The sequence below is a fragment of the Balaenoptera ricei genome, chromosome 3, assembly GCF_028023285.1.
Source record: "Balaenoptera ricei isolate mBalRic1 chromosome 3, mBalRic1.hap2, whole genome shotgun sequence".
NCBI lineage: Eukaryota > Metazoa > Chordata > Mammalia > Artiodactyla > Balaenopteridae > Balaenoptera > Balaenoptera ricei.
This window is the reverse complement of record NC_082641.1, coordinates 48,659,945-48,675,070: the sequence shown is the minus strand read 5'-3', so window position 1 is coordinate 48,675,070 and position 15,126 is coordinate 48,659,945. Positions and strand designations below refer to the sequence as shown.

The window sequence follows — 15,126 nt, the reverse complement described above, 5'->3', positions numbered from 1 at the left end:
ACTGTTGAAACAAAATTTTTTTAAAAATCTGTCCATTTTAAAATAAAAGTATTTTCCCACAAATTGTTAAAATGAATAAAGAGTTTCAAAAAAAATTTTTCCCCATTGCAATAGTCCTTATTGAAAGCAAAAATGCAATACTATCCAATACTTTGGAATTTCCTGCTATTTAATGAAACAGCTTAGACAAAATGCCTTTTTAATAAGTTGCTAAGAGAGATCCACAAAAACTGCAAAGAAACTGCTCTGACAAGTTCCAATAAGGAACATCATTTGAGCACTTTGCTTATAAGACTTTAAACAGCACTAGTCAAACTACCATCTGGGCTTTGGTTTTAATCAAGCTTATTAGTTAAACTGGAGCTGACATCATTTACATGACTCACCTAAATGAAATCTAAATTACATTAAGGATCCATAAGATAGTCACTAACCTACTACCATCCAGGAGATTATAATGTTCTAAGCATCATATTAAATTATAAATATATATATATGTGTGCATATATATACACATACACACACACACACACACACACACACACACACACACACCTATCTATAGAAACATACATAGATATATCAGTGGATCTATCTCCAAGCCACTTTTGGAAAATACACCTACCATAACCTCTAACTGCAGAAAGACACCACGTGGTATAATTAATACACTGTGATATAGTTCAATGTACTCTATCCCCAAGACATTCTGATTATATTCCCTAATGAAATTTTTGTTTTCACTCTAAGAAACAAAATATTCTTGGATCAGCAAGAGTAAGTTGCCCAACTTGTTCTTATCTACAATGGAAGCATCTCATTTTAAGATGTAAAAATTTAAATTAACTCTGAAACATCTGCCTTCTCTAAGCCATTAGACCAGCAAGTCACCTTTCACTAAATCCCTCACCTTAAGCTTTATTTCAAAAAAGTGAATGCAGCAAAATTCATCCAATAACTACCTTAAAGACAAAGTGAAAAAAAAATCAATTTGATTCTATTTCTAGTTATTTTGGCCAATTATTTTGTTACCTTAAGAAGGGCATCACATCAACGCACTAGCTAAATGTTATCCTGACATCCAGCAGATCTAAGTACATTACACCACAATTCATTGAGTAAGCGAATAATAATCATCATCCCTGTTTCTATTCATATTCAGTGTGGTCCATGGTACACTGAAAATCATCCCTAACATACCCTCAGCTTTTCTATGTACCACTATGGAAAGAATATAAATACTGTTCTTCTTACCAAAGTCCCTTCCAAACATACTACAGATTCACACTGTGACATTCTTTTCACTTCTTTCCAAAATTATACAAGAACAAATACAACATATTTTTCATTCTGAGTACAACTGATAATCAAGTAAAGTTTTAAATTCACATGTGCATCCAAAAGTTTAAAACTCAGTTTGCAAATACAATCCACATAATACTCTAGGGTATATAGAATCTAGACCCAGATACTGCTATTTCAACCAAAACCCACCTATACTCCCTACTAGAATAAATAGTAAGCTTTTTATTTGCTAAACATGTTCTTACAGCATTAACCAAACCTAAACACACACAACTATGTTAGCAAAGAGAACACTGACGACTGTAGAAAAAAACAGTACATGTGTTTTTTTTAAATGTCTAATGACACCTATAATTATATAAACCAATTTAGACTCTACAACTTCAACAGGAATGGCAATTTTAAAGATGCCCAAGGCATTTTAAATTAATCAGGCAAATCTCACAGCTCTTGGTGCCACCACAAAACCAAAATTATTGATCAGGATATATGTCTGACCTGATAAGGCAATTCTTAAACCTTTCTCCTACCTAAAATAGTTATCACCGTATGATGACTACTATCAAAAATCAATCCTTTCTTAAAAAAAAAGCACATCCCATTTCGAAAAAGTAGAGGTAAGTAGAATATCATAACACAGAATACATACAAAAATTAGTTCAGTTTAATAACTGAAAAGTTAAGTTTTTGACATTTGCCAAGCAGTCCCACAACGTGCTGGCCCTATGCCATCATGGCCTAGTGCCAGCCTGATGGAGGGCCAGGCTAAAAATAGCAGCCAAGCAGCAGCTGGAACACATAGGTCCTTGTGACCTCAGTTTTATTTCCCTAAATCAAGGGAGGTTGAAGGGAAGGGGACAGTGGCTGGGAAAGAAAGGAATGGAACACACTCTCTTGGCTGGTATTTCCTACCTCTTCCGATTTCTTGCCTTTCTCCCTACCACTCTCTACTATTCCTCACTCCCCCGCTCCATTCCCCCGTGCCCAAGAAAGGAAGGGGAAAAGCATGGGCATTAGAGAAGGAGGGAAAAGAAGAAAGACACTTGAGCTCTGAGGCAGGTTAGGTTCAGAGGCTCCCTTCACTCCTACTCTCAAGTCTCACTTGATTCTGCCATGATCACAAAGCAGCCATTGGTCATTTCAGTCCTCAGCTTTACCATGGTCTAGAGAAAATATAAGACAAAAATTACAAGGTGATAATTGTAGGAGAGAAGCAAGAGAGAACTAGAATATGGTGTCAGGAGTTCAAAATCCTAAGTGCTAAGGAAACTTAAAGAATGCTTTAAAAAAACAAAGTCCGGGACTTCCCTGGAGGTCCAGTGGTTGGGACTCAGTGTTTTCACTGCTGAAGGCCCAGGTTAAATCCCACCGCATGGACAAAAAAAAATTAAAAATTAAAAAATTAAATTAAAAAAAAAAGTCCTAAAGAAATAAGGTAAACTTATTTTTTTAAAAAGTCCTCTCTCACATACATCTGATTATAAACTTCTGGTATTTGTGTTTTAGCAGTTTATTTTACGAAAAATATTTATAAAAATCATGACCATCTTCTTTGTAGAAATGAGTTAATATAAAGCAGTAGCAGGAACAAAGGTTCAACGTAACCAAATACTACAGTGCTACCTTCAACTTCTGCCAGCCTTTACCAAAAGACCAACAGTGCGCTTACCTGGTGGCGCAGTGGTTTAGAATCTGCCTGCCAATGCAGGGGACACGGGTTCGAGCCCTGGTCTGGGAAGATCCCACATCCCACATGCCGCGGAGTGACTAGGCCCGTGAGCCACAATTGCTGAGCCTGCGCGTCTGGAGCCCGTGCTCCGCAACAAGAGAGGCCGCGATAGTGAGAGGCCTGCGCACCGCGATGAAGAGTGGCCCCCACTCGCCGCAACTAGAGAAAGCCCTCGCACAGAAACGAAGACCCAACACAGCCATAAATAAATAAATAAATAAGATTTAAAAAAAAAAAAAAAAAAAAAAAGACCAACAGTAACACCAGAAGAGGCTCCAGGCTCTGCCATTTACAGTGAAATGATAAAATACCTATACTTCATTTATAAAAATACTGATCACTGTCAGCAAATATTTAACAGCTACAACATGGCACATGCAGCATTCTAAATTGTACTAACGTAATTAAGAGAATTTAAATCTTGCTTCTGTGGACTCATTCTATGTACTATCTTCTTATGCATATTTTCCATATAATACCTTCTAACATTAGAGATCTGACACCAATTAACAATGAAAAATGCTTTAAATAAACAGACTGTTAAATAACGTAGGACCAGGCAGTGAGTCACCTGAACTTTAACCACATTAATTCACTAAATGAGCTTCCAATTTATCTGATCAGCTTTTTCAGTTAGTAAGAGTTTAGATGTACTGACAGGTTCTACTGCATCCTTCCAATTAACATCCTTCCAATTACCTATCTCTTTCAAAGAAAATTAAATCTTTTTATCAGCACAAGAAATAGTATAATTTTCAATCATAACATTCAAAAAGTTATACAAGATAAATACATATATGCGACATATATATTGCAATTAGATCTAACATGCAAGTTATTCCTCTTTCAAAAGTTAAAAATGTCTGATGAATGATGATCAAAATCACCCCACACAACCATCTTCCAAAGCTGAAATTCATTCACAAAAGGCACTTTTTTAAACTTTTTGTTTTATATTGGAGTATAGCCGATTGACAATGTCGTGATAGTTTCAGGTGCACAGCAAAGCGACTCAGCCATACATATACATGTATCCATTCTCCCCCAGACTCCCCTCCCATCCAGGCTGCTACATAACATTGAGCAGAGTTCCCTGTGCTATACAGTAGGTCCCACAAAAGGTATTTTTAAAGTGCAGTTTTTCAAATCAAATTTTTAAAATACATGTTAAAAATCATAGCTCTGATCACAATTTAAAATTCTGGCTACTGTGAAAAATCACCCTAAAAAGTACCAAGAGACTATAAACATGACGATGAACTTTCTAGAATAGTTAACGATGACACATCACAAGTAATATTATTTAGGGGGTAAGAGTACCAGCCCAGAGAGGCTGTGTCTGGCTCCGTAATTTACCAGCCTGTGTGACCTTGGGCAAAAGTTACTTGCGCTTTTTCCCTATGCTTCAGTTTTCTCATCTGTGAAATGAAAATAATAAAAGTACCTAACTCATAGGGCCGTTAAGAAATATAAAGTACTTGGAGCAGTATCTGGCACATGGTTAAGTGCTCTGAAAGTGTTGACTGGAAATGTTGTTGCAGCAGTATTAAGAGGCTCACTGTAAATCACGCTCAGTACAATAAAGAAAAGCCCGAAATAACATAAGGTCTTTATAAAGAGATGTTAATAAAGCTTTGAGGCCACATCAATTACGTGAAAGAAGTGTACCTAAGGGTTATGTATATAGTACTAGTTACTAGCGATGAGGGTGAGGTGACACTGACAGAAACACTGAAAAACGTACAAAAACAGGTCAAACACAGACACTACTGAATAAGTTTTCATATACATACTAAGTTCAGAACAGACAAATTTCTTACTGGGTATTGACTTCTATCGTCCTGTGTATGTAGTATTTTCACCTTTTAGTAAATTCTGTATTACAAGGAGGTATGCATACAGTCATGTGTACTCACACCAACTGTAATATAGTTTCATACAGCTAGCAATCATAACTAACTTTTCCTGAACTTTAATCTCATCAGAGAACATCTCTACAGTTTCCAAATGTCTACAAATGTTTTATACTAGCATGTACTAAGCATGCCAGAATCACTGCTTAACTGAAGCCATTAGAATCTGGCCTGAAACTAAAATGTTATCTAGAAATACTTTTATAACATTCAATGAAATGTTAGCCAAATAATCTCTCCAACAGCATAGTCAATTTACATTCACTATATGCTTGTTCTGATTTCTGAGATTTTCTGAAGTTTACCAAACATTCCCAGCAAACTAGGAGGCAGCCTGAGTAGTGGAAAAACAGATTCCACGTTTAACTTTGCAATTTACTATGCCTCTCTGCACAAATTACTCAACATGACTGGGCCTCAGTTTCCTCATGAGCAAAATGGGAGAAGCTGGAATCGATCTCTACAAATATTCAGAGCTCTACAAGTAGATAATAACTATCATGCAAGAGTATTGTGTAAAAACAGAATCTCATCCGTTCGCATATTTAAGAAGAAACAGAAGAGTACACCTGTACACAGAGGTCACTAAAATATGCTTGGGGTAATGATACTCAAATGATACCGAGGTTCATCTGTCTCCTTTTCTCTCACTTGGGAACATCAAATTTGTTACAAATAAATACATAGATAAATATATGTAACATATGCTGACAAAAAACTAATTATCACTAAAGAATTCCACAAATATAAAACACTTAGCATACCCTTTTCCAACAGACTTCACTTACTATCAGCTGAAGGTCAATCTTTAAGTTCAAAATGAAAAGCAGATTTTGCACTGCATTCTCTCCAAAGCTTGCTTTGGCTACCTTTTCTATATCAAAAAAATAAAGGAAGCATCCTATTTTTAAAGAATTGAAAACCATGTACAAAGCAAATTCTTAGCAGAACACATGGCACTGAAAGCAAGAAGTGGAAAGACACTCAGATTTTTCAAACAAATCTAATACACTTTATTTTTGAGACTCTGGCTAGGATTGAGAAACAAGTCTCTTTCCATGGGACAAGACTATGTAACATATTTCTCCAAATTACCACTTGGTACTGATTTCTCAGAAAGAGATGAGTCTTTCCATTCATTATAAGGAGGAAATAGTTCATGTTTTCTAATTTACAGTAATCCCCAAATGTTTACATACATAAAAAAATTAATAAACCAAGAAAATTAGATTACATTTTTATCGGGAGAAAGCATGATTTTTCAAACTAAATAATAGTAATTTGAAAGGTAACTGAAAATGGTTTTGTGGGCTCCATATAGTTTATTACCACTTAAAAAATAGTTGCCTATAATCTGCTTTGTTTCTAAGATGTTTATACTTATCTATAATCTGCTTTCTCTTGTAGGATATTTGTCCTCTTAAATATAACAGGTGAAGGTCAAAAGCAGTTCAAGTTTAATGATGGCCCCTATAAAAATTTCTAACACGAGTTTGTCTTGTCATATGTATACGTAAGTTTCTTAAAATAAAGGTACCAAATTCATTTTGCATCACTGAAGAAAACCGATTTTCTAACACAAAAATATAAAGCACGTAAGCATTTGGAATTAGTACAGACCCGTTCGTATAATTTTTAAAAGGGACAGCTTTCTTAAACCAAAGTATCAGTCATTCCTTCATTGCCATCCTGTTCACTGAACATATTACTAGCTAAAATCACACATTCTTAAGTAAACTCTTAATATGATTGTGAGTAAAAAAGACATGCTGCCCTGCATCTTTCCAGACCAAACATTTAGAGTTGGAACTGACAGTAACTGATTACCCATTGTGAAAAGAAAAGAAGCCAAGAATAAACAGATAAACATCTTAACAGTTGGCCAGGACATACTTAAGACAACACTGACTTCAATTGTTCAATTAATTGCAATAATTGTTCTTTAGACAACACGTTCCACGGAATCCTGATGTTTTAAGAAGGAAAGGTATCCGAGTCTCTCATCTGCAAAAAGGATGAAACTCAATGCACAGTTAAAATAATGTGGGTGGCCTTTTCCTCCTCAATCCCAGGGTGTACTCAGAATACAAGTGTGTAGGGCAGGAAATTAAAGACTGAAGCAAGAGTAGAAATAATTTGCTTAATTCAAATCTGCAATTCCACCTTCCAATATTGTTGAAATCTTTTGGCTACGAAAAGTATTCTATCTCCCAAACACTTCAGATTTCTTCATTGGACCAATACTAACCATTGGAGAACCAAGTATCATAAAAAATTCCAAGATTGCTTCACCTAAAATTGAAACTCCCTCAGAACAACGCTGAGCACATCTGAGATGCTCCATACTTTGAAAAATCAATTGTAAGCAAAGCAAACATCTCAACTCAGATAGAACCACAATAAAAAAACATATGCAACTAGTTTCAAATTTTTTTCCTTTTGTGTAATTTTTCATTAACCAAAAGACAGAACAAGCATAGGGCTCTGATTCAAATTTGTTCTATATCATTACCTTAATCTCAAAATTACATTCAATTAACTATATTATCATCAATAAACAAAACACCTAACTCTCAAAGTGCATTTAGAATCACATCTTTATACAATAATCTCTGGTCTGTAAAGAAAATCAAAATACTCAAAGGCCAACAAATTAGCGTTAAGTTAGCTGATTAAAATTTTAACCATCTTAAATCTAATAATGATCCCCTTTTACTGCTTTGCTGCCCCCTAAATCATAAAATTTTAAGTAACAAATCTGAAAAGACCATGAGAATGTTTAACAAAGTGTAAACAGAATTTCTCTCCCAAAAGGAACCAGAAAAAAAACCAAAAAATCTAGCTCCTTCCTTCTCCTACAAAAGACTAGTTTCTAGTTTTGTTTAGACATTTCTTGCTTTTAAATTATTGTTTAGTCACAAATAAGGAAATGGTGTTTCAAAAAAAAAAAATTGAGTGTACACCAGTTCTTCAGAAAGGGGACACACACACACACACACACACACACCCCAAAACAAAAAATAATGCATTAATTAAAAACACAGGGATAGGGGCTTCCCTGGTGGCGCAGTGGTTGAGAGTCGGCCTGCCAATGCAGGGGACACAGGTTCGAGCCCTGGTCTGGGAAAATCCCACATGCCACGGAGCAACTGGGCCCGTGAGCCATAATTACTGAGCCTGCGCGTCTGGAGCCTGTGCTCCGCAACAAGAGAGGCCGGGATAGTGAGAGGCCCGCGCACCGCGATGAAGAGTGGACCCCGCTTGCCGCAACTAGAGAAAGCCCTCGCACAGAAACGAAGACCCAACACAGCCATAAATAAATAAATAAATAAATAAAAATTAAAAAAAAAAAAAATTCAAGGCTGATTTCAAAAAAAAAAAAACAACAAAACACAAGGATAACTATCCCAAGACTTATTACAAAAGTATATGCTGCTAGTTTTAAGAAAAATCCAACCATAATAACAATGAAAAGTAAAATTCCCCCCAAAACCTTGCCCATTCATTTGACTGCCCTCCTCCAAAGATACTCATTATTCAATGGTTGCTTGTGTACCCTTTCCACATTTTTATACACCTATATGCAAGTCCATCTTTTTTGTTTTAAACAGAAATTGCAGCATACTACATGAACAGATGAGTTGTTTTTGTTTTTTTTCGCTTAAAATTTTCTTTTTTGTATTTTATTTTTTAAACATCTTTATTGGAGTATAATTGCTCTACAATGGTGTGTTAGTTTCTGCTTTATAACAAAGTGAATCATCTATACATATACATATATCCCCATATCTCCTCCCTCTTGCGTCTCCCTCCCACCCTCTCTATCCCACCCCTCTAGGTGGACACAAAGCACCGAGCTGATCTCCCTGAGCTGATCTCCCTGTGCTATGCAGCTGCTTCCCTCTAGCTATCTATTTTACATTTGGTAGTATATATAAGTCCATGTCACACTCTCACTTCGCCCCAGCTTACAGTTCCCCTCCCCGTGTACTCAAGTCCATTCTCTACGTCTGCATCTTTATTCCTGTCCTGCCCCTAGGTTCTTCAGAACCTTTTTTTTTTTTTAGATGCCATATATATATATGTGTTAGCATACAGTATTTGTTTTTCTCTTTCTGACTTAATTCACTCTGTATGACAGACTATAGATCCATCCACCTCATTACAAATAACTCAATTTCGTTTCTTTTTATGACTGAGTAATATTCCATTGTATACGTGTGCCACATCTTCTTCATCCATTCATCTGTCGATGGACACTTAGGTTGCTTCCATGTCCTGGCTATCGTAAGTAGAGCTGCAATGAACATTTTGGTACATGACTCTTTTTGAATTATGGTTTTCTCAGGGTATATGCCCAGTAGTGGGATTGCTGGGTCATATGGTAGTTCTATTTTTAGTTCTTTAAGGAACCTCCATTCTGTACTCCATAGTGGATGTATCAATTTACATTCCCACCAACAGTGCAAGAGGGTTCCCTTTTCTCCACACTCTCTCCAGCATTTACTGTTTGTAGATTTTTTGATGATGGCCATTCTGACTGATGTGAGGTGATACCTCACTGTAGTTTTGATTTGCATTTCTCTAATGATTAGTGATGTTGAACATCCTTTCATGTGTTTGTTGGCAATCTGTATATCTTCTTTGGAGAAATGTCTATTTAGGTCTTCTGCCCATTTTTGGATTGGGTTGTTTGTTTTTTTGATACTGAGCTGCATGAGCGGCTTGTAAATTTTGGAGATAAATCCTTTGTCAGTTGCTTCATTTGCAAATATTTTCTCCCATTCTGAGGATTGTCTTTTCCTCCTGTTTATGGTTTCCTTTGCTGTGCAAAAGCTTTTAAGTTTCATTAGGTCCCATTTGTTTATTTTTGCCTTTATTTCCACTTCTCTAGGAGGTGGGTCTAAAAGGATCTTGCTGTGATTTATGTCATAGAATGTTCTGCCTATGTTTTCCTCTAAGAGTCTGATAGTGTCTGGCCTTACATTTAGGTCTTTAATCCATTTTGAGTTTATTTTTGTGCATGGTGTTAAGGAGTGTTCTAATTTCATTCTTTTACATGTAGTTGTTCAGTTTTCCAAGCACCACTTACTGAAGAGGCTGTCTTTTCTCCATTGCATAGTCTTGCCTCCTTTATCAAAAATAAGGTGACCATATGTGCGTGGGTTTATCTCTGGGCTTTCTATCCTGTTCCATTGATCTATATTTCTGTTTTTGTGCCAGTACCATACTGTCTTGATTACTGTAGCTTTGTAGTATAGAGTTGACTTGTTTTTAAATGAAATATGCTGGTCACCTCTTCTTGTCAGTATATAAAAATCTACTTTGTTTTTTCATGGTTGCATAGTATTCCATTGAGTACTACTTGGCCACTTCCCTTCTGATAGAAATTTAGCTTGACTCCAGCTTTTCAGTATTGCAAACCATACTGCAATGAGCATCGCACACTGTAATGAACATCACCGTGCACTAATATCATTATATCTATGGAATAAATTCCTAGAAATGACACAAAAAGATTGTGCCAAACATCAGGGGAGGCAGCATCCCATTCTCCCACCTCCTCAATCAATTCTGGGCAATGTCTACCCGTGTGCCAAGTGGAGATAAACACATTTATTAATAATTTGCATTTCTTTGTGAAATGTGTTCTCCATTTTTCTACCAAGTTATTCATTTCTCTTTTTTCCCCCATTTTTAGGAATTATCTGCCAGCCTTTGGTCAAACATGTGGCAAATATTTGCTCCAGTTAGTTGCTTAACTTGGTTCATCATGTTTTCAATCCTAAAGAAACTTTTAGATTTTTTTAAATCAGGTAACTTACATCTGTCTCTTCCTTAACAATTCAAGTTTCAGGTCCCATTAGGGATGCTCTCTCCCAGGCAAAATTTTTGGGAAAATTTATGTGACTTCTAAATCATTACTGGAATATTGTCAATAATATTTACAAACAAGCACCTTCAGCAATAGCTCCCACCCAATATGTCATTAGTTAACAATAATAAGCCAACAACACTTCCTCCAAAACTTCCCATAATCAACTGACGAACAGCTCTGTACCAATTAAATATTGCTTACAACTCCTACATCAAAGGTTTAATTTTTTTTCCTTTAAATTTCTTCTTCTTAAAATCTAGGAGTTGAAAAATAACTATGCAAGTATGTTTCATTTCCAGGAAATCCCAATTCTCTGTCCCTCAATCCTTAAATAATCTTCAACATTGTAAGTGTAAAATAACCTTAAAATTTTCAACAATGTAAGTGTAAAATAAAGTCCAACAACTAGATTGTATTGTATCTATAATTTAGTCATCTCTACAAAAGTCAAAGAATACTTCCTGTACAAACAAACTTGTAATTTTGCAATACCAGAAAATTGCTTATGATGCTATCAACACAGCATTCTGTTCTTTTCCATTTCAGGTTATGAAGCGAAAGGGTTCTACCTCAAATCACAAAAACATAAAATAAGCTTCATGTTAGTTCCAATTCAAACCACCATTTAGAGCTAAATTAGATGGTTAATCTAGCCACTCTCTCTGTTCTTCTTTAAGAAAAAAAAATCTTGGTCATAAGTTTTCTATCTCACAGTGCCAGCTGCCAGGCATTTAACAGCCTTCCATCTCTAAACTGACTGGCACAACAAGTAATACAACTTGGAAGTTAAGGAAATTGGCAGAACTCAGAAGGGAAAAAAGAATATTTTCCACAATTTGTACAGCACTTGTTTAGCACGTATGTTAAGTGTTTCCAAAGGGGTGGTCAACTCTTCAAACTATATAAGAAGCATCTACTTCACATCAACCACTGCCAGCTCCATTCAGTGGCCTCCTTCTCCTCCCGGGACTATTCAGAAAGTTACTATTTTCTTTTACAACTCACCCCGGTCTCTTCACCAATGAAAGCAGGCAAAGCCCACGCTGTGTGTCTGTCTCCTAGAGAAGATTGCATCTTTTATTTATCGTCCCTTGGCTTTATTTTCACAGTGAATTCCTGGCTTAAATGCAATCAGCCAAGAAACCCTCCCTATGTGCTCTCCTGTCATTCCTCATTGCTTGCAAGCAGAGTCAAGCACAGAAGGGGGAAAAAAAAAAAACTCAGCATTGCCAGCCAAGCCATAAAAACTCACAAACTAGTTATACTGAGAAACCATGGATGTGCTTCAATCCATTTCAACCAGGCAGGAAACAAGGGGGGAGGGGGCGGTAATAACTTGAAAGGCTGTTGATTAGATTTTTTTTAAAGGATGGATGGCCTCAGAAGTTAAACCCCCCTCTAGACATAAGGAAAGGGGTATCTAACCTAGAAAAAGGCAACACTGGGGGCTGCCTTTACAAATAAATGACCATGCAGAAAATCACGTTTGCAGATTGCATCAGAATTCAAAGTAACCAGATAGGATTAAAACAAATCTTTAAGTCTCTCTTGGGGCCCCACCCAGCCCCCCACCCGACTCCCAAAGAGAAGGATAAAAGGAACTGACTACGGAAAGAGAAGATTAAATTAAAAATCAGAGGCAGTGATGCTTCCAAACCTCTCCCCATTCATTAGGAACCGTGCTCACCACCACAGTTTAAATAGACAGCAATATGAGAAGGGGGGTAGAAAATACGTCGTTTTGCAATCAGGAGAAAAATACGGGGAAAGGGGAGTTTCACTATAGCATTGTTCTTTTCCGTGCAGCTAAAACATCCCCAGCGCTACAGCTGAAAAAAATATCTGACCAGAAAAACACAGTGAAGGGTGGGGGGAGGGGGAGGACAGGGAAAGCTTTTAAAATTCGGTATTTGAGAAAACTCTCATGGTCTGTCAGAAAAAGAAGGGCTGTGCAGCTTTAAACCACAAGTCCTATTCTCGCCTTTGTCAAATACCTTCTACTTTACAAGCCCCGAAAAGAAATAAAGAGACTCTTTTGTTTGGTTTCCCCTTTTCGGAGGGTGACAGAAAACTGAAAGGGGCACAAATAAACCTGAAAATGAGAACAAAGTGCGGGGTCGTGCCCGGCTGCCAGGCGGTCACGCAGGGAGGGACGCGGGAGCGGCCGCGGAGCCCCTCCGCCTCACGCTCCTGCAGGCGCCGGCCGAGAGCGCCAAGCCCGTCACCGCTCCCCGCGGATCGCACAGAGCACGACCCCCGGTCCCTCGGGCGCAAACCGAACTCCGGCGGCAGAAGCCCCGGGCACGCCGCGGCGCCCCGGAACGGGGAAGAGCCAGCCGCCCCCGGCCCGGCTCGCGCCCTTTAATTAGGGGGCGTCCTCGCGGGGAGAGCTCCCTCAGGATATGGGTCCAGCTCGCCGCCCACCATCCGCGCGGCCCCGAGACAGAGAGGCGCGGAGAAAAGGACATTTAAATCCCGGGGCGGCCGGCGGAGCTCGCCCGGGCCAGTCCAGACGCCGCAGCGACCCCCGGAGCTCCGCGGCCGCCAGCCCGTCGAAGCCAGGAGAAGAGAGGCAGCCGAGTGGCATTAAAATGTATTTCCCTCCCTCAAATGGAAGGGGCGGGGGTTGGGGAGGGGGAGGAAGAGGAGAAAGAAAGACGAGCGAGCGACAGACAAGGGGAGAGAGGAGGGAGAGCGCAGAGCGCGGCCCGGCCGCCGTTTCGGCCCCGGCCGGCATTGTCTGTGCGGCCCGCGCTCCCTCCCCCGCCCCGCACGGCCCCGCCACAGACACCCTCCGCCGGCCCGGCCGTCAGCCCGCGCCTTTGTCCACATTCACCCCCCAAAACAGGCGAGCAGCCCTCCAGGACGTGCTCCCCGGAAGAAGGGCGGGGAATCGAGCGGGCCGGGGGCACCCGACACCCACCCCGCGGACCCCGCGGAGGGGCGCGTCCTGCTGATTCATTTCCCCCTCGCGCTGACCCGTCCGGGGAGACAGGGGGCGGGGAGGGGCGGGGAGGAAATGGGCGCTCCGCTCGGGAGGACTATCCGGGACGGTGAGGGCACCGGGCGGGGTGCGGGCGCGCGCTGGGCTGAGGGGCTGCCGGGAGGGGAGGGGAGCGGGAGGGGAGGGGAGGGGAGCGGGCAGGCGCCCCCCCCCCCGAGGGACTGACGGACGGACAGACAGCCCCGCGACTGCCCCGTGACTCACCGACTTGCAGGACGTTGTCGACGCAGCCGCTCTCCAGCAGCGCGATGCCCCGGCGGAAGGGCAGCCGTGTCTCGTCTCCGCCGTCCGCCGACCCGGCGGCCCCCGCCGACGGGGCCCCGGCCCCAGCGGCGGCGGCGGCGGCAGCGGCGGCGGCGGCCGAGGTGGCGACCGGCGAGGACGAGGAGCCGCCGCCGCCTGCGCCGCCCGCGCCGCCGCCCGCGCCGCCGGGGCCGCTGCTGTCTTCGCCGGGGCCGCCCGCGGCGCCGCCGCCGGTGTTGAAGGACGAGTACATGCAGATCTCCCGCTCGCTGCGGGGGAAGGACCAGTAGACGATGCGGCGCTGCACCGGCTCCGGGATGCGCTCGAAGCGCTCCTCCACGCGCTGGAACGGCCACTTCTCAGCCACCTTGCGCGCCGCGATGTCCAGCAGCGACTCGGGGCTCTGGGTCTTGCCCGGCGGCAGCAACCCCAGCGCTGCGCCGCCCCCGCACGCCGCCGCCGCCGCGCCGCCCGCCCGCGGGCCCGGCCGACAGGCAGAGCTGTAACCGCCACCCGCTCCTCCGCCGCCGCTGCTGGCCCCGCCGCCGCCGCCGCCGCCGCCTCCGCCGCCCGGCCGGCAGCAGAGCCGTTTCGCGGGAGGAGGCTGCTGTCCGCGCTCCGCCATGACCGCGCCGCTTCTAACCCGACAGCGGAAGTGCCAGGACCCTATAAACGGCACAAGGAAGCGCGACACGCACACGCCGCCGCGACGCCACGCTGCCATCTAGGGCCCGTCGCTCCTTGTACGGGCACAAGAGGTGGGGCCCTCACCGTGACGTCGAGGCTGAGGCGGGGCCCCGATAGGGGAACCTAGGGCCAAGGGCGGGACCTATGTAAATCGCTGGGCTGAAACATAAATAGAGCGCTCAGCGGACACGGGGGTAGCGGGGGTGCTGGGGTTGGGTGCCCGAAGGGTTGTGAGAATGTCAGACTGCTGTGACGCGGAGGGCGGGGCTCAGGCGGGGTTCCCGGGGGAGGGGGCGGGCCGCCCGGCCTGGCCTAATGTGGGTGGGTCTCTGCGCCCCCTGCCCACTCAACTTCCCCCTCCAATTCC

At 42.0% G+C, this 15,126-nt stretch overlaps 1 protein-coding gene across 1 annotated transcript in view; it reads right to left on the bottom strand.

Annotated features, from left to right (window-relative positions):
* Positions 1-14,697, bottom strand: part of ZSWIM6 (zinc finger SWIM-type containing 6) — a 197,427-nt gene extending 182,730 nt beyond the window's left edge. The window contains exon 1 of the mRNA XM_059916442.1: positions 14,034-14,697. Within this exon, the coding sequence (XP_059772425.1) occupies positions 14,034-14,697 (664 nt within the window). The remainder of the gene's footprint in view (positions 1-14,033) is intronic.
* Positions 14,698-15,126: the final 429 nt, after the last annotated feature.